We start from the raw sequence: 19,865 nt of genomic DNA, 5'->3' as shown, positions 1-19,865 counted from the left end.
GATCTAGACAGGCTGGATCGATAGGTCTGAGGTTCAACAAGGTCAAGTGCCAGGTCCTACGCTTCGGCCACAACAATCTCATGCAGCACTGCAGGGTTGGGGCGGAGTGGTTGGAAACCTGTCTGGAGGAAAAGGATCTGGGGATGCTGGTCAACAGCTGGACATAGCCAGGATGGCCAAGGAGGCCAATGGCATCTTGGCCTGTATCAGAAGTAGTGTCCAGCAGGAGTAGGGAATTGATTCTCCCCGTGTATTCAACACTGTTGAGGCTACACCTTGAGTGCTGTGTGCAGTTTTGGGCCTATCACTTCAAGAAGGACATTGAAGTGCTAGAATAAGTCCAGGGAGGGGCAGTGGATCTGATGAAGGGTGTAGAGGATCAGTCCTGTGAGGAGTGGCTGAAGGAGCTGGGGTGTTCAGCCTGGAGAAAGGGAAGTCCAGGGGAGACCTTATCACTCTACAACTGCCTGAAAGGAGGGTGTAGCCAGATGGGGGTCAGTCTCTTCTCCTAGGCAACAGTGACAGGATGAGAGGGCACAGTCTTCAGCTGCGCTTAGAAGGTTTAGGTTAGAATTTCTGGATGTTAGGAAGAATTTCTTCACAGAAAGGGCGATTTGATACTGGAATGGGCTGCTCAAGGAGATGGTGGAGTCACTGTCCCTGGAAGAGTTTAGGGAAAGACTGGATGTGGTACTTAGTGCTCTGGTCTAGTTGACAAGGTTGGACTCGATAATCTCAGAAGTCTTTTCCAGTCTAACTGATTCTGTGATCTTTTTAGCCCTCCTTTGGATGCTTTCTAATAGCTTAATATATTTTTGTGTTGCGGTGCCCAAAGCTGCACACAGGATTTGAGGTGAGGACACAGCAGCACAGAGTGAAGTGGGACAATCACTCGCCCTAGACTGGCTGATGATGCTGTGCTTGTTGCTAGATGTCATCTTTAAACTGTTTCTAATGCCACAGATTTCTTTCTAGTTGAGAAAAAAGTGTATTCCTCTTACCCTTCCTCAGTTTTACTTTCTGGAAGGATGGAGCTCAAGTGAAGTATTTGAATACACAAATACGTTTGTGTATTTCACTTTTGTAAAAGTGTGAAAGAAGTTTACTTCAAGCAAATTGCTTCTGCTCTTGGAGTATTAAGCTTATTCACTGTCTGGAAGTCAATGGTTGTAAAAAAAAAAGGTATTTTACATTTCAGTTACATACTAATTCATCAAAAATGTAATGGGACAGAAAAGGCTTGAAGAAAACTTCGTTACATTTCAGGCTGAGCCATGCAATTTTCAGCATAATACAGATCTTAGCGTACAGCTGAGAAATCCCTTCACAAGTGAGTTGTTGAACTGGTATGTTTAATTTCATTATTTCTTTGATAAATTATTAATTACTAATAAAGAAATATTTCATTTAAAATACTGGTTATGTATTTATTTAAGTAGAGCATACCAGTTTCAAAATAGTAGAAAACCCATCCAACACTTCTGAAAGTAGACTGTTCAGAAATTGTGTCTCATTCTTAATATGCTTCAGCAGTGATTTAAGAACTTCAAAAAATTATGTAAAGGACAATAATTTGTACTCTGAAAGATTCTCAGTTGAAGCATGAGTTCAGAAAAATGGTCACATTGCCTTGCAGTCACAGGAAACCTGGGGAACTCTGTACCAGCATGGGTCGGAACAGTTGATACCCTCTGATTCATTCCCTGTTGATTTCTACTGATGAAATGAAAAGGCTTAATTTGCTTCCTTTCATGCTTTTCTTGCTCTGCCGGAAGAAGACTCTAATGTCCAAAATAGTCTGAAATGACCTTGGCAATTTCAAAACAATAATGTAGTGCCTCAAACTGTGATAAAGTAAGCATTGAGCTGCCCTTTTAGTTTTGGATATTATATTTCTCTGGCTCTAAATGCATCTTCTGTACTATTGACACCAGGGGATAAAAAGAACATTAAAAAGGATTCAGCATCAAAGCCGGATATAATGCAAAGCTGAGTTCCATGTTATGCTAGCTCTCAAAAAAACTTCTTGAACCCGGAGACAGATCAGTGAACCCTGCTAACAGATTTACCTTGCCACTCCATACACTGAGACACATTTTTTTCTGGGTCAATTTTGAATACAAGTGTAACACTTCTTTCAACTGCTATATTTACTGCAAGCTTCTGTTTATTCCTGGCATCTTTCCTTTGTGTTGAGTTCCTGCCTGTCTCTGTGAACTTCAGTTGCCTCATTTCCTTGGTTGCTTTCACACTATGTGATGCTGTTCTTGTGTCCTGTCCCCGTCCCCCTCTCCCCATCCCATTCCTCTTATGAAGAAGTGTCAAAAGAACAGTTGGTAGCTGAGAACAAACGATGACCTTCTGAGCCATGTATATTGTGCAGAGGGTTATTTAAAGAGTGACAGGTGGTTTAGTTTTTGTACCAATAGCATTATTTTTCCTTTCCTTCCACTTTTATAGTGGCCTCTGGCCTTTCCCATCAAGCTGTAGGATTTTTTAGCTTTTTCAGAGTGTGTTGTGTTTTGGCCATGTACATTTGACTTGACCCCAATAGAGGAGTTTTAGAAAAGGGTTTGGAAAGAAACCATGTGATGCTTGTGTTAGCTCATCTTGTCCTTCTGTGTTTAGACAGACCCTAGCGAAATGAAACTCTTAAAATTATGACTATTCAGGAAACAGATAATAAAGAAAACCTATGCCAATTGTAACCAATGTTTTTTTTGTAGTAGGATGCCTCTTGACATTGTGTGAGAGCACAGGAGAAGTAATTTCCATGGGTAATTTCTTTTGCATTAGATACCCTGAAGTGTCTGCATTCCTACTATGGTATGATTTGGGATTAGCATAAAAGATTGTTCAATTTAACATGATCTTCAGTCATACCTGTGCAACAGGTAGCTTTGTTCAACATTAAAATACCCGGAGAAGTACTAGACTGCTGTAAGATTGGCTTATTCAGTATTTCAGATTAGGTTTATAAGAAAATGTGGGTGTTGAGATTTTATCAGTATGACAAATCGGGATTTTATCAGTATGACAAATTATACATCTATATTATATTAATAATAAAGTATTAATCTCTCACTTTCCAACAAACCGTATGTGCATGATTGCACAGCAGCAGTTCCCATTTCAAACTCTGGTTTTACTTGCTTTTGTGAACTGTATGTCAGGGCAGTTCTTGCACAGTTGTGTGTTGCTATTAGTGAAACTTCAAGTTCTGCAGGGAGGCAGCTGTTTGGTTAGTACGTAACTTCCAATGGAGATCTATCCTGATGAAGATAAATATTAGATGATGGTAATTGGCAGGATTGTCTTCAAAAAGAGATACAGGGGTAGGCTCTTGACATGAGGTTTAACTTGAGGTCCTTATTAGTTCTTTTTGCTTATGGAAATTATGATTGATAAAAATGAGGTTTTGAATAAACATGACAAATTTTGAAGACTATGTACAATATTACACTGTTGTAATTGCTGGTTAAAAGGTGCATACAGCAGTTTTATCTGTTAAAATAAGAATTATTCTGAGAAAGTATGGGAGCCACTCAAAATATCTTACTGTATGCTGTCAGTAACAGCATCTTGAAGAAACATTCAAACAAGGGAAAATTGTAACATTTCACTCATATTTACACAAGATTTTCAGAATTGTTCTTAAAATATATTTGGAGAAAGGTGGAGTAGGGACAACACATAGCAATTCATATGCTGCTTCAGATTAATTGTAGTAGTTGCAAGACAGACATTCAGTGCTTCTTTTAAGCCTCTGGGAAAAATATCAATGAAAAATAACAGTATATATTTTTATGGGATTTTTTTCCTCAGTTTTCTTATTTTCCATTACTTTCTCCTACTTTGTTTATCTTCTCTTGTTCTTTCCAAAAGCCTTTCAAACCTACTTTTCCTCATCCTTCATTTGATGATACTTTGCTTCACCTCTTGCTCTGGCTCTAACCTGGTTGTTCCCTTCCCCTCTGGTTCAGCTGATGCCAGGGATGATCATACATGCTGCTACCATGTATGGAGAAAAAAAAGTAAGCAGCTAGTTGAGGCAGATAGTACAGTTAAACTGAACCTCCTTTTATCTCCCTAAATGTTAGTTTAGGTGAGAGTGTATGCCAGCTTTTTTATTTTGAGGTCTTGGTAACACCTTTCAAGACTGACCCATTTTGCTTCTTCTATGAATCTTCTAATGAGAGATGTCATGGCATCAGTCTTTCAAGAAAGAGGCTGAGCTTGCCCCATCTTAAAAGAGCTACTGGAAAGTTTTTGTGTAAACCATCATGGCCAGCATGCTGCAGTCTCCTGATTAAATCTTTGTTGAATGATTCAGAGCAAAGAAAATAGAGGTGTGGTGCGTGATAATCTGAATGGCTCTTTTACCCTTCTCTGAAGGTATCTGGAATATTTTGGTTGAGAATAGGTGAAAAACATCCTGTGTTACTTTGTTATGAGCAGATCAAAAAAAATGCAAAAAGCACATTTTCTTGTGGGCAGGAGGATTTGTGAGCGCTAACCTGTATGCCTTTATTCAGCATTAGTTTTTTTCACAGCTTTCCTCACTGACACTTGGGGCAGTCTGGTTCTTTCTAGTTGTAAACCCTCTCTTTATTTGTATTGCTGTCGTCTTGTGAGGATTATTGCAGCCATAACCATAAGAGATCTAGAGCACAGTGATATGAATTGATAGAATAAGAATTGGGGGTGCAGTCTGTGATCTGCCAGGGGAGTACCTGGGGTGTGTGCACCCTGCACTGTTTACCCAGAATGGGTGGGTTTGGGTTCATTGTAAAACGTGTGCTTTTAATGTGATCTTCAGTCTTCTGCAGTCAATAAGGCACATTTTCAAATGAGGATTCAAGAAAAAAACTACACAGGGAACCCTTATTAGTCCATCTGCTAATAGCCTGGAAAGAAAAATGTTCTATTTGTGAAAGAGATACAGCCATCAGAGTGTATTATGGAGTTTCATCTCTGTGTGTTTGGATGCATGACAATTTTCCAATGTGTGGATTCCTGCTCTTCACAGTACATTCTGGCTCATTAGTAACTAAGACACAGATTAATGCTTTTCTGGAAGAAAAATATCTTCCTTAGAAGGATCTAAATTCTTCTTGCATGCATGTACACAGTAATTTTCAGTTAACTCAGTTGACAGCTTGGCACATCCCAGAGACCATGGTCTAGATTAATGACTAGTACTGATACTCTGCTATGTATATGTTGATTGATTTTACTGGGGTGCCATGTATTGTATAAACAGGGAGGCACCCATTTGTGTGAAATCATTACTTTTATTTCTGTTTTGAGGTTAATACTATAAAGATTTGTCAGCAATTTAATTTTTCTGTGGGACATCAAAAATAATTGAAGCCATGTCCCTCTTAGCTATTACAAAATCCTGGGTGTGGCTGGAGCTGTGCAAACACAGTGGGCTTCTGTTAATTTAATTCATCTGGATATACTGCAAATCACTAATCAGAAAGCTTCTTCTGTTGGTATAGTCTGTTTCCATTTGGTTGCTCTTCCAATATACCTGTTTTAGTGTAACTTCTGCATAAGAAGCTTGTAGGTTTTGATTGTAATGTTTTTCAAAATGTGTGATTTCACTGTGCGAAAGCTGGAGACTTAAACACAGCAACATGCTTTTAAGGAGAAGAGTACACACTTATGGCTGTGTTTGCTTAACAATGAAAGGCTACATGTTAGAATGTACAGTACACCTATGTTTTGTGTGTGTGTTATCTTCTTGAACTTTTTCACCCAAGCTTCTTAAGAAGCTTGAAATAAAAATTGCCCTGTCCCTCATCTTTAATATTAGAAACTAGAGGAAGGAGTGGTATATAGAGACCCATAACAAGTCTGACTCAGCCATTTAAAGGATAGATAAAAAGGAATTTAAAACCATAATGTTCTCTAAATGCTCATTATTTCTTTCAGACACACTCTTTCAGAAAACAAACTAATGTTTGAATAAGCATTTTGAATATTCTGTTGAAATGTAGTTATCCTCTACTTGACTTGTAATTGAACTAATCCTTTTATATAAGAGTGTGGAGATATCTAACTAATCTCTTTTTTTTCCCCCTTCCTAGTTAATGGTCTAATGACACTTGGATTCGCAGGTGAGTCTTACCTCAAAAATTCAAGCTTCTGTTTCTGTTTTTCTAATGGTTGACATTTGAGAAATGCTTCCATCCTATTTCATTTCAATTACTCAACTGTCATGCATTTTTTACAACTGGTCTTATCCATTGGCTGTATGCAAAGAGGGTGTTGTAGTGTTTTGTAAAGGTCATTCTCAATAGTGATGGTGAAATTGCAGAATTGTCCATGATTTTGAACTCTTTTGGTCAGGGATTTAGACAGAAACTCATGTGTCATCAGATTGGGCTCAAATTACTCTGATGGAGTTTTTTGTCCTATGACCCTGCAAAATATTGAAGTTTTAAATACAGACAAGCAAAAATACCAATGGCATGGAATATCCATTTAAACATCCTGCTGGAGTAAATTGTCAGCACATGTGACATAGTGGAAGAAAAAATTGTACTCTGTTGGACTTGGTTATAAATCATATGATAGCTGGCTGTTTAGAATACCCTGCCAGAAAAAGCATCTTTGCGTAACTTTTGTCAAAGCCTCAGTGCAGGATTTAAGTTGCGAGCTATGCAATTTTCATATGTGGTTTTGAATTCCGCACAGATTTAGCATTCATCTGCAGGTCTGTCTGTGGAAAGTGTAACTGGTAACTGCTGCAGCTGCCCAATGATGATAGGAACACTTAAAAGTAGGCAGGATCCATGTGATCATGTTAACTTCTCATGGATAAAATGATGCTGCCCTTGTGTGGTAATTTTCACCATTTCTATCACTGTTGAGTAATTGTAGTTCTGACTTTTGCTGACATGGACGAAGGCTTCATGACAGCTTTAAGAGCACTGACCGTCAGGTATGATGAAGGAGCAAGGATTAGGTCCCAGTGATGAGCCGTACACCTGGAGAGGTTTGTGGTCTGTAGGAAGTTGTAGACTTACAGTTTCAGGTGCAGCACAGGCTGTCCTGTTGTGGGCCTGCTGCTCTTGGCAAGTATGTGAAAGCAAGGTGTTTATTTTGCCAGATGAAATGGTTGTCATTTGTCATACAGCATCATGGAGAGAGTTGACCACCAGCTAAGGAGTCAGCTGTGATAGCTGGAATTAAATTGCAAGGTACTCCTGCCCAGGCTTCCAAGGAGCCAGCTCCTTCCTGGACGAAATGATGTTCATTCAAGCCTGTTTTACAATCACATGCCTCATTTCAAATGGAGATACTCAAGCTTCTGAGTATCTGATGGCTGAGTTATGATGTGAAGCCTGAGACCAGTCATCTTGCCTTAGAGTTTGGGGTTTTCTTTACTAGATAGTAAGGAATGGACCATGAGGACTTCTCTTCTTACCAAGCAAAGTCCTTCGTGATTTTTACCTCAATTGGCCTCAGGCAATATGTTTGGCTGTCACCACACAAAATTAGAGCCACGAGCTCTTTTCAGCAGTGATAGGATCCTGCTTTCAAAGTAACTAATAGAAGCAAAAGAAATACGTCCTCTCCCTGGTGTAAATATGTCCTCCGTTAAAATTTTTTTAGGAGTAAATGGTCTATTCTCCTTGGCTGTATTCTTAAAAAAATCTGTTCCTCCAGAATTCTTAGAGAGATTCCCTGATATACCAGTTTGTTAGGGTTGCAGTTTTGTTCAGGTAAATACATTTCTTGGATTTGAGTTGCTGTGTAGAGAAAAAATTACAGGTTTTTTTCTTTTTTGACTAATTTAATTTAGGCATTTGTATTAAAGATGTTTATATACATATATTTATAAGTAATTTTTAATGTTAATGATTTTTTTATACAGAATAATGGTCAAATTAGTGACATCTATATAGGTAAAGCGAGACATGTTTGATGGCTTGATCAAAACAAAATGTTTCAGGCTTACCAAAATCAAAGACATTAGTCTGAAGAGAATTTTTTCAGAATTTCAATTTTATAAGAAATATTAAAATATTATCTTTGTACTCCAGTGCAGGCATGTGCTGGATGAGAAAAACATTTGACTGACTAAATATACTGGAGTTGCCATTATAGGTTAAAAAAGTTCCAGGCTTGCTCAAGTCAAGGTTAACTCTTTCTTTGCAAGTAGCCGTATGCTGTAATTTCAGCATTTGATAATTGCAGATAATTCTTAGAATTATAGAATTGTTAATGTTGGAAAAAACTTCTATGATCATTGAGTCAATTTGTTACTCCAACACTGCCAAGTCCACCACTAAAATTTGTACCTGAGTTCCACATCTACACAACTTTTGAATATCTTTACTGGTGGTGGCTCAACCACCTCCCTGGGTAGCCTATTCCACCCCTTTTGGTGAAGAAATTTTCCCTAATATCCAGTCTAAACCTCCACTGGCACTTTGAGCTGTTCTGATGCTTTTTACTTGGGAGAAGAGACCAAACCCTGCCTAGCTACGGCCTCTTTCAGGAAGTTGTAGAGACCAATAAGGTCTCCCCTGAGCCTCCTTTTCTCCACACTTAACAATCCCAATGTCCTTCAGCTGCTCCTCACAGGACCTGATCTCTAGACAATTCCTTTAGTGGCTATACTAAAGAAAAATCTCTGATTGTGGAAATTTACACTCTTTAGCTGGTGAGACATACAAATATTTCCAATGTTAAAGTAATTTCACAATAATATAGTTAGTTGAATGCGATGCATGTGTGTAAGCTTGAAAAGTGCTTTCTACATTGAAATCTGAGATTGGGAGATCCAGTTAGTTTTAACTAAAAATGCAAATAGAAGGTAATGAATTAGTATGAGTAGTAGCTAAGTAAGATTAGAAAAGTGATTAGATAGGTTCCTTTATGCTAGGTTTATATATACATGTATAGTACTATATATTGTAACCTTTAGTTTTTTATACCAAGTTATATTTTTATTGTATTTATGTAAATACATATTTTGTCTATTTTCTAAAATTGCTTAGAAAATTAAACACTAAGCTTATGAGAATGTAAGTCACAGGTTGGACTGTGTGAACAAATATGATGTGTTTTTACTTCTATTTCAGTGTTTCTGATTAAAGGTGCATCTGATGTTTCCTAGGTGCATGTCAACAGACTGAGCTCTGCAATGAATCTCTCATGTTAGAAAAGTTGCCTGCCTGTGGAAAGTCCTTTGAAGAGATGATGAAGAAAGTGGACTCAAAAAAGTGGTGCAACCTTACAGAATTTATCATGTAAGAGTTAGTTTCAGTTTTAATAGTTCTCCCCTAATGCATATAAAATATTTCTGTTCCAGAAAATAGAAAACCTTCTGTATTTTGTTCTTACTTGCAGAGGGCTAATCTGTAGCTCTTAAGCCCTGCAGTAAGACCATGTGCACACAGAGACACCTGTCTCATAACTCAAACAGTATGCAAAATAGTCCACTTTAATGAAAACGAACCAACGGGCTATTTAATACTGGCTGCTATTGCGTTACATCAGACAGTTGTGTTTACATTTAATCTATATTTCTGTGCCTTTTAAGCAAATGTTCTGTAACTAATTTCTTTTCTGAGAAACCACTAAAGCAATAATGCTTTTAGAATCATGCTGTTCTCTCTCAACAGCAATGCAGTTCCTTCCTCTGATTTCCTTTTTTTTTTTTTTTGGTAAGATGACACTGTTTCTGTAATTCACCTCATGTGAAATTGCCCTATCCAAATTTAAAGTGATTTGTCCTATTGAACTTGCTGCCATATGCTTCTTTGCCTACCAGCTAGCATGGAGAGAGTGAGCACCACCCATTCTGTTTGGATATCTAAAATACTGCAAGACTGACAGTAGTGAGGGTGGCATTATTATTCTCTAATCTCTTTTCCTGTTCCATAGTTATGGGAGGTATTTAAACATCTCTCTATAAAGCTGCACACATCAAATTCTGATCTGGAAAAAATTCACAGGGTTTGTGAAATTGGTAGCATTTTTGGCTTTGTGGAGCATCTGCTTCTTAAGACCATGTCTGTTCATGCATAATGCCTAGTTTTCGGAAGTGCTGAGTACCCTCTACACCAACTGAAATGAGAAGAAACTGCAGGTGTTCAGCACTTCAGAAAACAAGACTCAAGTGAGCAAGAGCTTGTATGGTATGAGCCAGCCTGAAGCAGAACATCTTCCTGCATTTGAAACTGTGCTGGTGTTGTTTCTGGAGTCTGCTGTGGAGGCAGAGTACCCCAAGCCAGCTGTCACACCTGTTCACAGTGTCACTGAACCCCAGATATGTTCTGGTAGGATCATTGGTCTTGTGTCCTGTTTAGCGTTGTGTCATGTGGTGCAGACTTTAGCTGATCACCAACAGATTGGACAGATGACGAAATGTTGAACTGCAGTGCTGTGTTGCATCAGTTCCCCATGACTCCCTTAGCACCAACACCTGTGTTGAAATGCCCTACCTGTTAATAACATTTCATAATCTGACATCATATTATCAATTTAAATGCTATTACTTCTTAGCACATTTATTCACACACCTTGATGACTTTAAAATCTTGCAGTCTGTTAAAAGGTAGATTCTTAAATCTGATGGCACTGAAGCGAAAGATGCACTCATGCAGCTCTCTGCAGTTGTAGAGAAGAGTAAGAGAAGGTTAGCTCTTCTAAACCAGCTTGCAGAAATTGCAGTCAAATCTGACATAGAAGTGTGTGCATACAAAAAAAAAAAAAGAAAATCCTTGCAGTGCTGGTACTGCTAAATTTACTTAATAAATATCTCTATGTTATGCAGCAATAAATGTAATTTTATAACTCATCTAGGTACAAGATGTTTTATTTATTTTGAAAGAAACACTGTAATTTTGCTCCATTTTATCTTCATTACAATTGTTTAGAATCACAAGATTTCTTTTCTGATATGTTATTTGAATCAATAAGTGACCTCAACTAATGGGACTACTTGCAGCAGTGAAAAGTACTTATAGAAGCCAAAATATTAGACTGTACCTTTACTAATGAAGGTGAAAAAACAGGCAGCTGTTTGAGAGACTTCTGCTAAAATTTATTCAAGAATTTACATATTATGTGCAAGAATTTTTCAAGGTTTGGAGGTGACTGAAGTCTCTGAGTTTTCCTGACTTTATAATTAGAGTTAAGAATCCACCTTGATTTTATACTTTCCAGTTGTGCTCACTGTTTGGTGTCATTTTTATTCCATGTACAAGAAAACTTCTCTGAAGAAGTTGGTCAGTCTGAGGCTTTGTTCATTTTTCCTCAAAAGCAGTACCAGAAGAATTCAAGGCTCTTACAGAAGAAAAATCTTTTACATTTTTAACATAATATACATTTTCTAAAAGACCTTTTTAATACTTCAAGTTCTACTTTAGTAGAGAGTAGCAGGAGGAATTTGTTTTGAAATTTATATATTGAATCAAGCATTAATCAAGCATTAGAAGTCTGATTACAAACTTATCATAAGGGTTCATTGCACTGAAATGCAAATGTGCATCTACCTTTAAGATTTGTATTCTTTTGAGAATAGACATTGTTATTTGAAGTGTATAGAATCACAGAATGGTTGGAAATGACTGTAAAGATCCTCTAGTTCCAACCCCTCTACTGTGAGCAGGGACACATAGAGGTTAATTTATTCCAGCTCATTGGAGGAACCCTGAGAGATGGGACAGAAACACTTCTTTCTTTGGAGTAATCTGACAAATTAATTAAAAACTGGCCTATCTACCCATGGGCAGTCAAAATTCAGATATTTAAACCTGCTAGTATTAGTTGTGCTGATTTTATATCTAGCCTCCAGCAGTAACAATTAATCAGTCTGGATCAGATGGTGGGTTAAATTTTATATTAAAAAATTTTGTATAATTTTGTATAAAAAAGCCTGTTTCTTCATGCAGTGATTTCTATATGGCACTTTTCACTTAGAAATAAATCTTTGTAACTTATACTGAAATGTAACAGTTAATGGAAATCTGCTAATTTTCTAAATTCCTTGTTTCATGGAGGAGTTTTAGCTCTTCAGTGTAAATGGCTGTCCTCTGGTTATGGGATTGTAAATAGCAATTATCTGTAGTGCTTCACCATTTGGCCAAACTTTTCTGAGAGAATTTGCAGTGACTCCAATTTGCTGTAACCTAATTAACCTGTAAGATTTTCCGACATCTCTGACATTCTTAACAAACTTGTGCTCTTGAAAAAGCAGCCTTTTCACTGATTTTGAAGAGACAAGGCTTCTGTGTGTGGCAGCTGGTACTGCAAACCAATATGAGAGTTTTAGCCTCCACAGCTGATATTGATCTTGACGGAAATGTAAGATGATCACATATAGACAGTAAATTCTCAGGTAAAGTTTTACAGAAGCACTATTAGATGAAAGTTTCCCTATTAATTTTTGCATATTTCTATGAAGATTGGCAATTAGTTAGAATATAAATACTCAGGGTCAAATTGTCAAAAGGTATTCAAAAGTTGAAATACGATGAGGGATCAAAGTGGGATTTTAACATATTTTAAGTCATTTAGACATGATAGGTTTCAGTGGTTCTAGCTTGGACATCAGAATTTGAAGGCCAACCACAAACAGATTACAAGAAAGATAAAACCTTCAATACACTGCCAGAGGTGTTCATTGACAGAAGAGAAGGAGTTTGCCTCGTCACAGTTTTGATGAGGCCTTTAGATTATTAAGTGAGAGCAGAAGATGAAGAAGATGATGAAAATACAATGAAGTTGTTTAAAAGACTCAAACTTATGGAACATGGCCAGTGAATAAGCAGAGACTAAAGTGTGGGTGAAAGCTATATGGGGAATTAACAGAAGCAAATATGCTTTTCATTTGCCAGAAGACTGAAAATTGCAGGAAGGTTTTTATTTTTCATGTGTAGTATTTCTGTTATGTCTACTTATAGTAACATGTATGTTATTAGTGCTGCATTACATATAACAACTATGTATTATATTTCTTTATTATCTTCTTAATATTTATCAACTACAGCTGAAGATGTAAAATAAACTACTGTCCACAAGCCAAAATTCATTATTAACAGTCAGATTTTTTTTTTTTTTGTGTGGTGTGATAAATCCTGGTGTGGGACTACAGTTGAGAGGCCAGGTGTGACTAATTCCTGAAGCAAGTGGCCAGATGAAGATGGAAGTGCCCAGAGCTGTCTTACACGAACCTGAAAAATGTTCCATATTGTAATTGCTTAGATTACTTTCTATTCTTAACTCATAAAACAGTTTTTCAAATACTTCTAACTGGATCTTGGAAACAATTTAGCTAGAACACAGTCTCTAAAGAAATCTGCATCTGTCTCCTAGGCCTAACCCCTATGGAAATGTGGGACCAAAATGTACTAAAGGTGATTTTCAGTGTCTTGTTTAAGCTTTTGGCCTGCTCCCAAGTACCAGTTTTCTCTCTTCTGCATCACCATTTTCCACATATTTCTGAGTGTAGTTACCCACATTTCAGTAATTCTGAGGCCAGAGAGACAGCTGTGGCCATGTCTGCACTATTGCATAATACAGGCCATGCAATCTGCCCAATAGCCAACTATTCTAAACACTGTAAGAGTGAGTATATTATGGAAAGGCATCAACTCTTCATTTAAAAGATTAGTATTGATCCATTGCATCTATAAACAGATTGTGTCATCTGTTACAGGTGAGGCATTCTTTTATTTCAAGACAATACTGTTGTTGCAGCACTCATCTCACAAGTGGCTAAGGTTGCATACCTGCTACTTTGGGAGCTCCCAGTCTGTCATTCTGTGTTTACCAGCCAAGGAATAGCTGTGGGTTTAGAGTCCAAGGGTGAAATAGCAATTTGTGTTTTGGAAGAGAGTTCTAGCAAAGTAGTGTATATAACACAGGTCAGATGTGGATGTTCTGTTTGAGAAAAAGAATTGATTGTAACAAACTTCTTCCTCCAATCTCTACGTTTCTTTTTACCTGTTTTCACAGCTCTAGGAGTCCCTAATTGGCTGTGAGGCAGTGGCTCTGTGACAGCACCTGGAAGATGTTGAAAGTCTCATTTTTTTGATGTTTTAAATTTCAGTTCATAGCAGAATACAAGAGGGCAAATTTTTTCTTTATCTGTATGTCTGAAGCAGATTCATTGAAGGTGTGTGTGTGTACCTGATGAAATTCTCTGCTTTACTGTGTGCATGGTCCAAGGTCTGTGCCCACTGTAAATAACTATTTTTCCTGTACAGCCTTAGTGTAGTTTTCCCACAACACTTTACATAAAATGCTAATTCTATAAACAGTTTATTGAAGATAATGAGGGAGTCCACCCATATCCTGTACAGATGCTGAGGATTTGAAAAAAGAATAAAGGGAAAAAAATCTGTGTGACTAAATTTGATGTAATTTGGAAAAGTAATCTTGTTGCGCAATTTTTAAGACAGTGGGAGTTTTGCCCATTGCAACTTGGCCCAACTAAGCTAACTGTAAAATTGCCTAGTTTTCAAAGAAACTTAGTGAAATATTAAATAAAAGAAAGCTGGATCACATTAAGATCAATGGGAAGGCAAAGTCTGTAAGAAAATGTGCAGCCCAAAATGAAATTATATGCCCACACTTCCTAAAGCTTGGAGCTAAGAACCTCTACTGGCTGAGTGTGTATGTAAGAACCCTCCAAACTGAGTAATTTTTTTGGTTGGTCGTCTAAGTTTTTTTATCTTCCCCACTGGCTGCTGCACAAAGCCTGATCTAGACACCAATCAGCGATTGCATCCAGCTGCTAATGACAAAACTTCTACAGAAGAGGAATGTACTGTGAAAACTGTAGAATTGCTGAGTGGTTTGGATTGGAAGGGATCATTTGGTTCCAAGCTGTGGACAGGGACATCCTCCACTAGACCAGATTGCTCAAGGCCTCATCCAGCCTGTCCCTGAACACTTCCAGAGATGGAGCATCCACAGCTTTTCTGGGCAACCTGTTTTAGACCATAAAGAATTTCTTTCTAATATCTAATCCAAACCTACTCTCTCTCCGTTTAAAGCCATTCCCCCTTGTTCTGTCACTACTGTCTCTCTCACCTCTCTTTAGTCCTCTATAGGTACTGGAAGGTGCTGTAAGGTCTTCAGAGAGCCTCTTCTACAGGCTTAACAACCGTGAATATCTCAGCTTGTCTTCAGAGGAGAGGTGCTCCTTTTAATTTTCCTTTTTAAAAATGGGGGTTGTTTCCTCTTTTAAAAATGGGGGTTGTTTCTACTTTCTCTGCCAGTTCTTTCAGGATCTTCAAATGCCTGCCATCAGGTCCTGTGGACCTTCAGGTTCCTTAGATATTTTTGAACCTGATACTCTCCTACTGTGGGTAGTTCTTCATTCTCCAAATTCATGCCTTGCCTTCTGCAAGTTAATGAAGCATTTTCCAGTGAACACCAAGGCAAAAGGGTCATTAGAGTACTTCAGCCTTGTCATTTCCTGGATAACTACCTCTTCTGTTTCCTTTCAGATAGTGTTGGGGAAGATGAAATAGCAAGGCCCTATAAATATGAGGGCCTGGCAAAAGAATCAGAGAATATAGATATCGAGATGAAAACAAGGTTTGAAATACCAAACCTTCATTACTGAGCATCCCGAAAACAATAATGCAATCCCCCCTTTCTGATAGATCCTAAGGCCAAATGGAATGTCCTGTCTCACCCCCCAATGTATGGTTCATCCCTCACCTGTAACCCTCCCCTGAAGTATCCGATGTCTGTAACCCCATTGGCCCAAGTCCTGTCCCAGCCCACCTTGAAGCCCCCTGATAAGGTGTGGCCGAGGGACCGGACGCTCTCTCTCTCTCTCTCTCTCTCTCTTGGACCTTCCTGCTGGGACACCCACCTGGCACCATCTCTCTCTCCCCCCGCTCTCCCTGGGCCTGCCACGAGTTGCGGCTAGCAACTCTAAGCAAGGCCCTTCATCCTTTACAATAAACCCTATGCTCTAAAGACCGGGCCTCAGAGATCCTTCGTTACCACCCACCCACACCGTCCTGGAGTCCAGCAATCCCCGCAGATTGGCGCCCAACGAGGAAGACCGACCCCCACAGACCGGCAACCCCACGTGTCTGAAAGACCTCTTCAGCTTTTCTACCTGTGGGAGACTTCTCCATGGACGGTAACTAAATAACCAGTTGTAGCCTCCTAATCGGTGTCGTGAGCACGGCGTATCGTTGCTGAGCAACGTGGAAGCCGGAGCTCTATAACTTTGCCGAGGCAATCCTCGAGCACGGGAATTCGTTACAAGGTAGCGAGTACCTGTAGCTCTTGGAGGAATTTGCCTGGCAATCCTCGAGCATAGGTGGCCGCTGCTGCGCGGCAGCTACCCAGAGCTCTCTGAGGAAACCCGCCGTGGCACCCCGCCACGTGCACTGAGCACAGGCGAGCACTGCTCTGCACTGCCCGCACTGAAGCTCTGAGTGGAGTCTGGAGGCCCCGAGCATGGAAAGACGTTCCTGAGCGACGCCTGAAACCGGAGCTCTGAGGGGGACCTCAAGCAGAGTCCTGAGCGCCGACTGGAGTGCCTGGCCAGCCCCCCACGTCGGAGTTCTGAGTGAGGACCCTGCCCCTGCGATATCGAGGTGAGCTACACTGGTGTAAAAATGGGACAATCCCACTCTGCCCCTGATCGGGATCTCTATAAGGAACTTAAGCATTCTTTACGCTGCAGTAACAGTACTTTACCTAAGCAAGAGCTTAAAAACCTTTTAGAATGGACTATACTTAATTTCCCGAATGCGGACCGTTCAGCCGTCTTTACCAGAGACTTTTGGGACTCAGTTGGAAATAGACTCTTTAATGATATTTCACGCTGGGATTTGACTGGCGTTCCCCTTCTCCCGGCGTGCAGAGCCTTGGTTGAGCTGTTTGCTGCACAGCAAACGCCCGCGGCAGCCGCTCAGCCTGGCCACGCTGTCCCTGAAAATCCCCTCCATGCTGCCGCGAGTCCGCAGCGGAGCACACCCCCCGCCCCCCCCCCCGCGCCACGCGGCTGCGGCGTCCGCGGCCCCTCCCCCCGCCCATGCGGTCGCGGCGTCCGTTGCCCCAGCCCCCCCACCAGACCCCGCGGCCCCTCCCGCCGCTCCCTCCACCCCCGCACCCCCCATTCCACTAACCTCTGCTGTTCCGGTTGCCGCGGTTCGCCCCCCCCGCTCCGTGTCGGGCCCCTCCTCCGCCTCCGCCCCAGCGAGCCCGCCCAGCAATGTGATGGCGGCAACACCCCCCGCTGCTGGCGCTGTACCGGCCCCGGCCCCCCCTCCCCCCGCGGCCCCGGCTGTACCCCCCCTCCCCCCTGCGAGTCCCGCCGCTCCCCCAGGCATGTGCTGTGCCTCTGTGGCTACTGCCATCGCCGGCCTCCTGCAGAGTCACGCGGCCACGCTTTTGCAAGCAGCGCATGTTCCCCTCGCTGCCGCGGCGCTGGCGCTGCCTGACATGCCGCAGGCATCCGCCGCTTCTTTGCCGCCGGTGCCTTTTGCCGATTCCGCATCTACTGTGCTGACCACGGCAGCGTCCTTTGTGCCGCGGGACGGAGCGGCCCAGCCAGCCAAGCCGCCCCGCGCCTCCCGCGCGGTGGCTCCCCCACCGTTGTCACTGCCCCCCTCAGACACGCCCACCGCCATGGTCCCTGTTCCAGCCCAGATTGCGAGCTACCAGCGGCTGAGCTCCGCGGCACAGACGCCGCCTAGCCCCCCGCGCCCTGTCCCCGCTCCGCGGCCATCACTGGCCAGCCCTCCCCTTCCTACCACCGCTGCAGCTGCGCCGGGGACTGCGGCCACCGCCGGAACCGCGAGAGCAGCCCAGCCCCCTGCTTCTCAGCCCCCCAGCGCACCGCTGTTTGCGGCGCCGCTGCCGGCTCGGAGCGCCGCGGTGCCGCCGCGGCCCGACCCGCCCCCACCGCGCAGGGATGCCCCGGGGCTCCACGCCGCGGCGCTGCCACCCCCTGCGGGCGGCGGCGCCCTGCCGTTCCCTTCTGTGGCCACAGAGACGGTCCCTGCTGCGCTCCCCGAGGCGGCCGCCATGATGCCTCACCACGCGGACCCCGTGACACGCCCCCCGCATGCGCAGTCCCTGCGACCCTCGGCAGACCTGCCTCACGCCGCGACACCGCCGCCCCCCCACGCCGCCTCCGCCACGCCTTTGATCCAGCCTCCCGGCGCCCACACGCTCCATGCTGCAGTCCACCCCCAGCCGACATCACCGTGCTCTCCCACGCCAGCACCATCGCTCCCAATTCCAGCTGCAGGACACCAGCCCGTGTCGCCAGAACTTCAGGGATCACCGCATCTACAAGTGTCTCCGCCCACACCACCACCCCAGCCGGAGCCTGTTACAGCCTCATCACAAGTGGCCCCCACTGCAGCCCGCCTCGCACAGCCTCTGGAAACTCCAACGCTACAGCCACCAGCAGTTCCTGCGCAGACGCAGCCTCCAGCCGCTCTTCACCTGCCTCCATCGTCACTGGGTACCGTGCCGCAGCCACCGCATCCTGCACCTGACCCAAGCAGGACTGGACTACAACCAAGCACACAAACCGTGCAACGAGAAGGGGGAGGGTCGAATGTGACACACATAGAGAACTGTATTGCATTTCCAAATGCCAACCCTCTTAATGCTGAAAAGTCACCAGCATCAATCAATCACAAATTTAGAAAATCCCCAGAAAAGTTTTGACAATCTTCAACTGACAGACTGGAATCAAATCACACGTGACATTTGCAAAGAGGAAAGCCTAAACCCTATAGCACTGCCTGTGATATTCAGCCAGCAAGCTGGTGGTCCCAGAACTTGGACAGCTATCCCATCTCATGAGGTGAAAGAATTGCGAAAAGCAATAAAGGACAATGGTATCTCCTCTCCATATTTTAGACAATTGCTGAAAAGTACCCTGGAAGGACATACACTCACACCAAATGACTGTAAAAATCTTGCTGCTATAATTCTTACAGACTCACAGTATATACTATGGGAACTTAAATGGAAGAGACTGCTTCAGGGGTACTAAACACTTATAGACAATGTACTGATGCAGACCTTCGCGCCCTCACCCTATCTAAATTAATAGGTGACCCACCGGATGACCAGAATGAAAATCAAGTGAATTTACCCAGAATGGTGTTAGATGACATCAAAAAGATGGCTCGCAAGGCTTTTTTGCAAGTTCAGCCTGCAGGAACTTTTGAAAAAGCCTACAATCTAATTAGTCAAGAGTCATCTGAACCATTCACCTCATTTGTGGACCGGGTGATCCAAGCAGCAGAAAGACAATGCGGTGATGATATAGCCCGTCCAATAGTGATACGAGACATCATTGAAAATAATGCAAACTTGGAATGCAAGAGAGTCATCAAAGCCCTGGGAAAAGAAAGACCTACAGTGCCTGAAATGATTGATGCCTGCAGCAAAATTGGGAGCCCACAGCATGTAGCAACAGTTCAAGTAAATGAACTTGGAGAAACTCTAGGAGAGAAAATTGAAAGGGCTCTTACAGCACAGGCAGCGCAAGCGAAAGCACAAGCAGCACAAGCAGAAGCACGAGACCAAAAGCTTACTGAAGTCCTAACTGCCTTGCATCTAAAGTCCCAGCAAAGAACGTGAAGCCCGCTGACACCCTCACATCAGCCAGTACTTCCACAAGTACAAACCAAGAAGCAAGCACCCAGACCTGAGCTGCGCAGAATCATCAGGAGAAAGTGATCTGCCAGGAACAGCTCAAGAAAAGAATGAAGTTTTATCGTTTGCGCGCGTGCATGTTGCTTTTGTTCTTTTGTTTTAGTTCTTGTAGTGAAGCTTTACCTGTAAGTCAACCAAAGACGAATGTCTGGGTTGCTTTAGCCAAGTCTTCAGACTCTGAT

At 42.2% G+C, this 19,865-nt stretch overlaps 1 protein-coding gene and 1 long non-coding RNA gene across 3 annotated transcripts in view; one reads left to right on the top strand and one right to left on the bottom strand.

The window, feature by feature from the left end:
- Nucleotides 1–19,865, top strand: part of RAMP3 (receptor activity modifying protein 3) — a 45,446-nt gene that overhangs the window by 10,781 nt on the left and 14,800 nt on the right. The window contains exons 2-3 of one of the 2 annotated variants that reach the window (XM_053953437.1): nt 6,096–6,125; nt 9,137–9,269. In XM_053953437.1, the coding sequence (XP_053809412.1) occupies nt 6,096–6,125; nt 9,137–9,269 (163 nt within the window). The remainder of the gene's footprint in view (nt 1–6,095; nt 6,126–9,136; nt 9,270–19,865) is intronic. The other variant, XM_053953443.1, reaches the window with a different exon arrangement.
- On the bottom strand, nt 13,972–16,812 carry LOC128793949 (uncharacterized). Its single transcript, XR_008432940.1, has 3 exons — nt 16,109–16,812; nt 15,064–15,376; nt 13,972–14,031 (listed from the first exon to the last, which is right to left on the bottom strand). It is a non-coding gene; the product is annotated as an uncharacterized LOC128793949 (long non-coding RNA).

The sequence above is a fragment of the Vidua chalybeata genome, chromosome 1 (genome assembly GCF_026979565.1).
Source record: "Vidua chalybeata isolate OUT-0048 chromosome 1, bVidCha1 merged haplotype, whole genome shotgun sequence".
Lineage (NCBI taxonomy): Eukaryota > Metazoa > Chordata > Aves > Passeriformes > Viduidae > Vidua > Vidua chalybeata.
The sequence above is the reverse complement of the archived record's forward strand: the minus strand, read 5'-3'. Positions and strand labels throughout refer to the sequence as shown.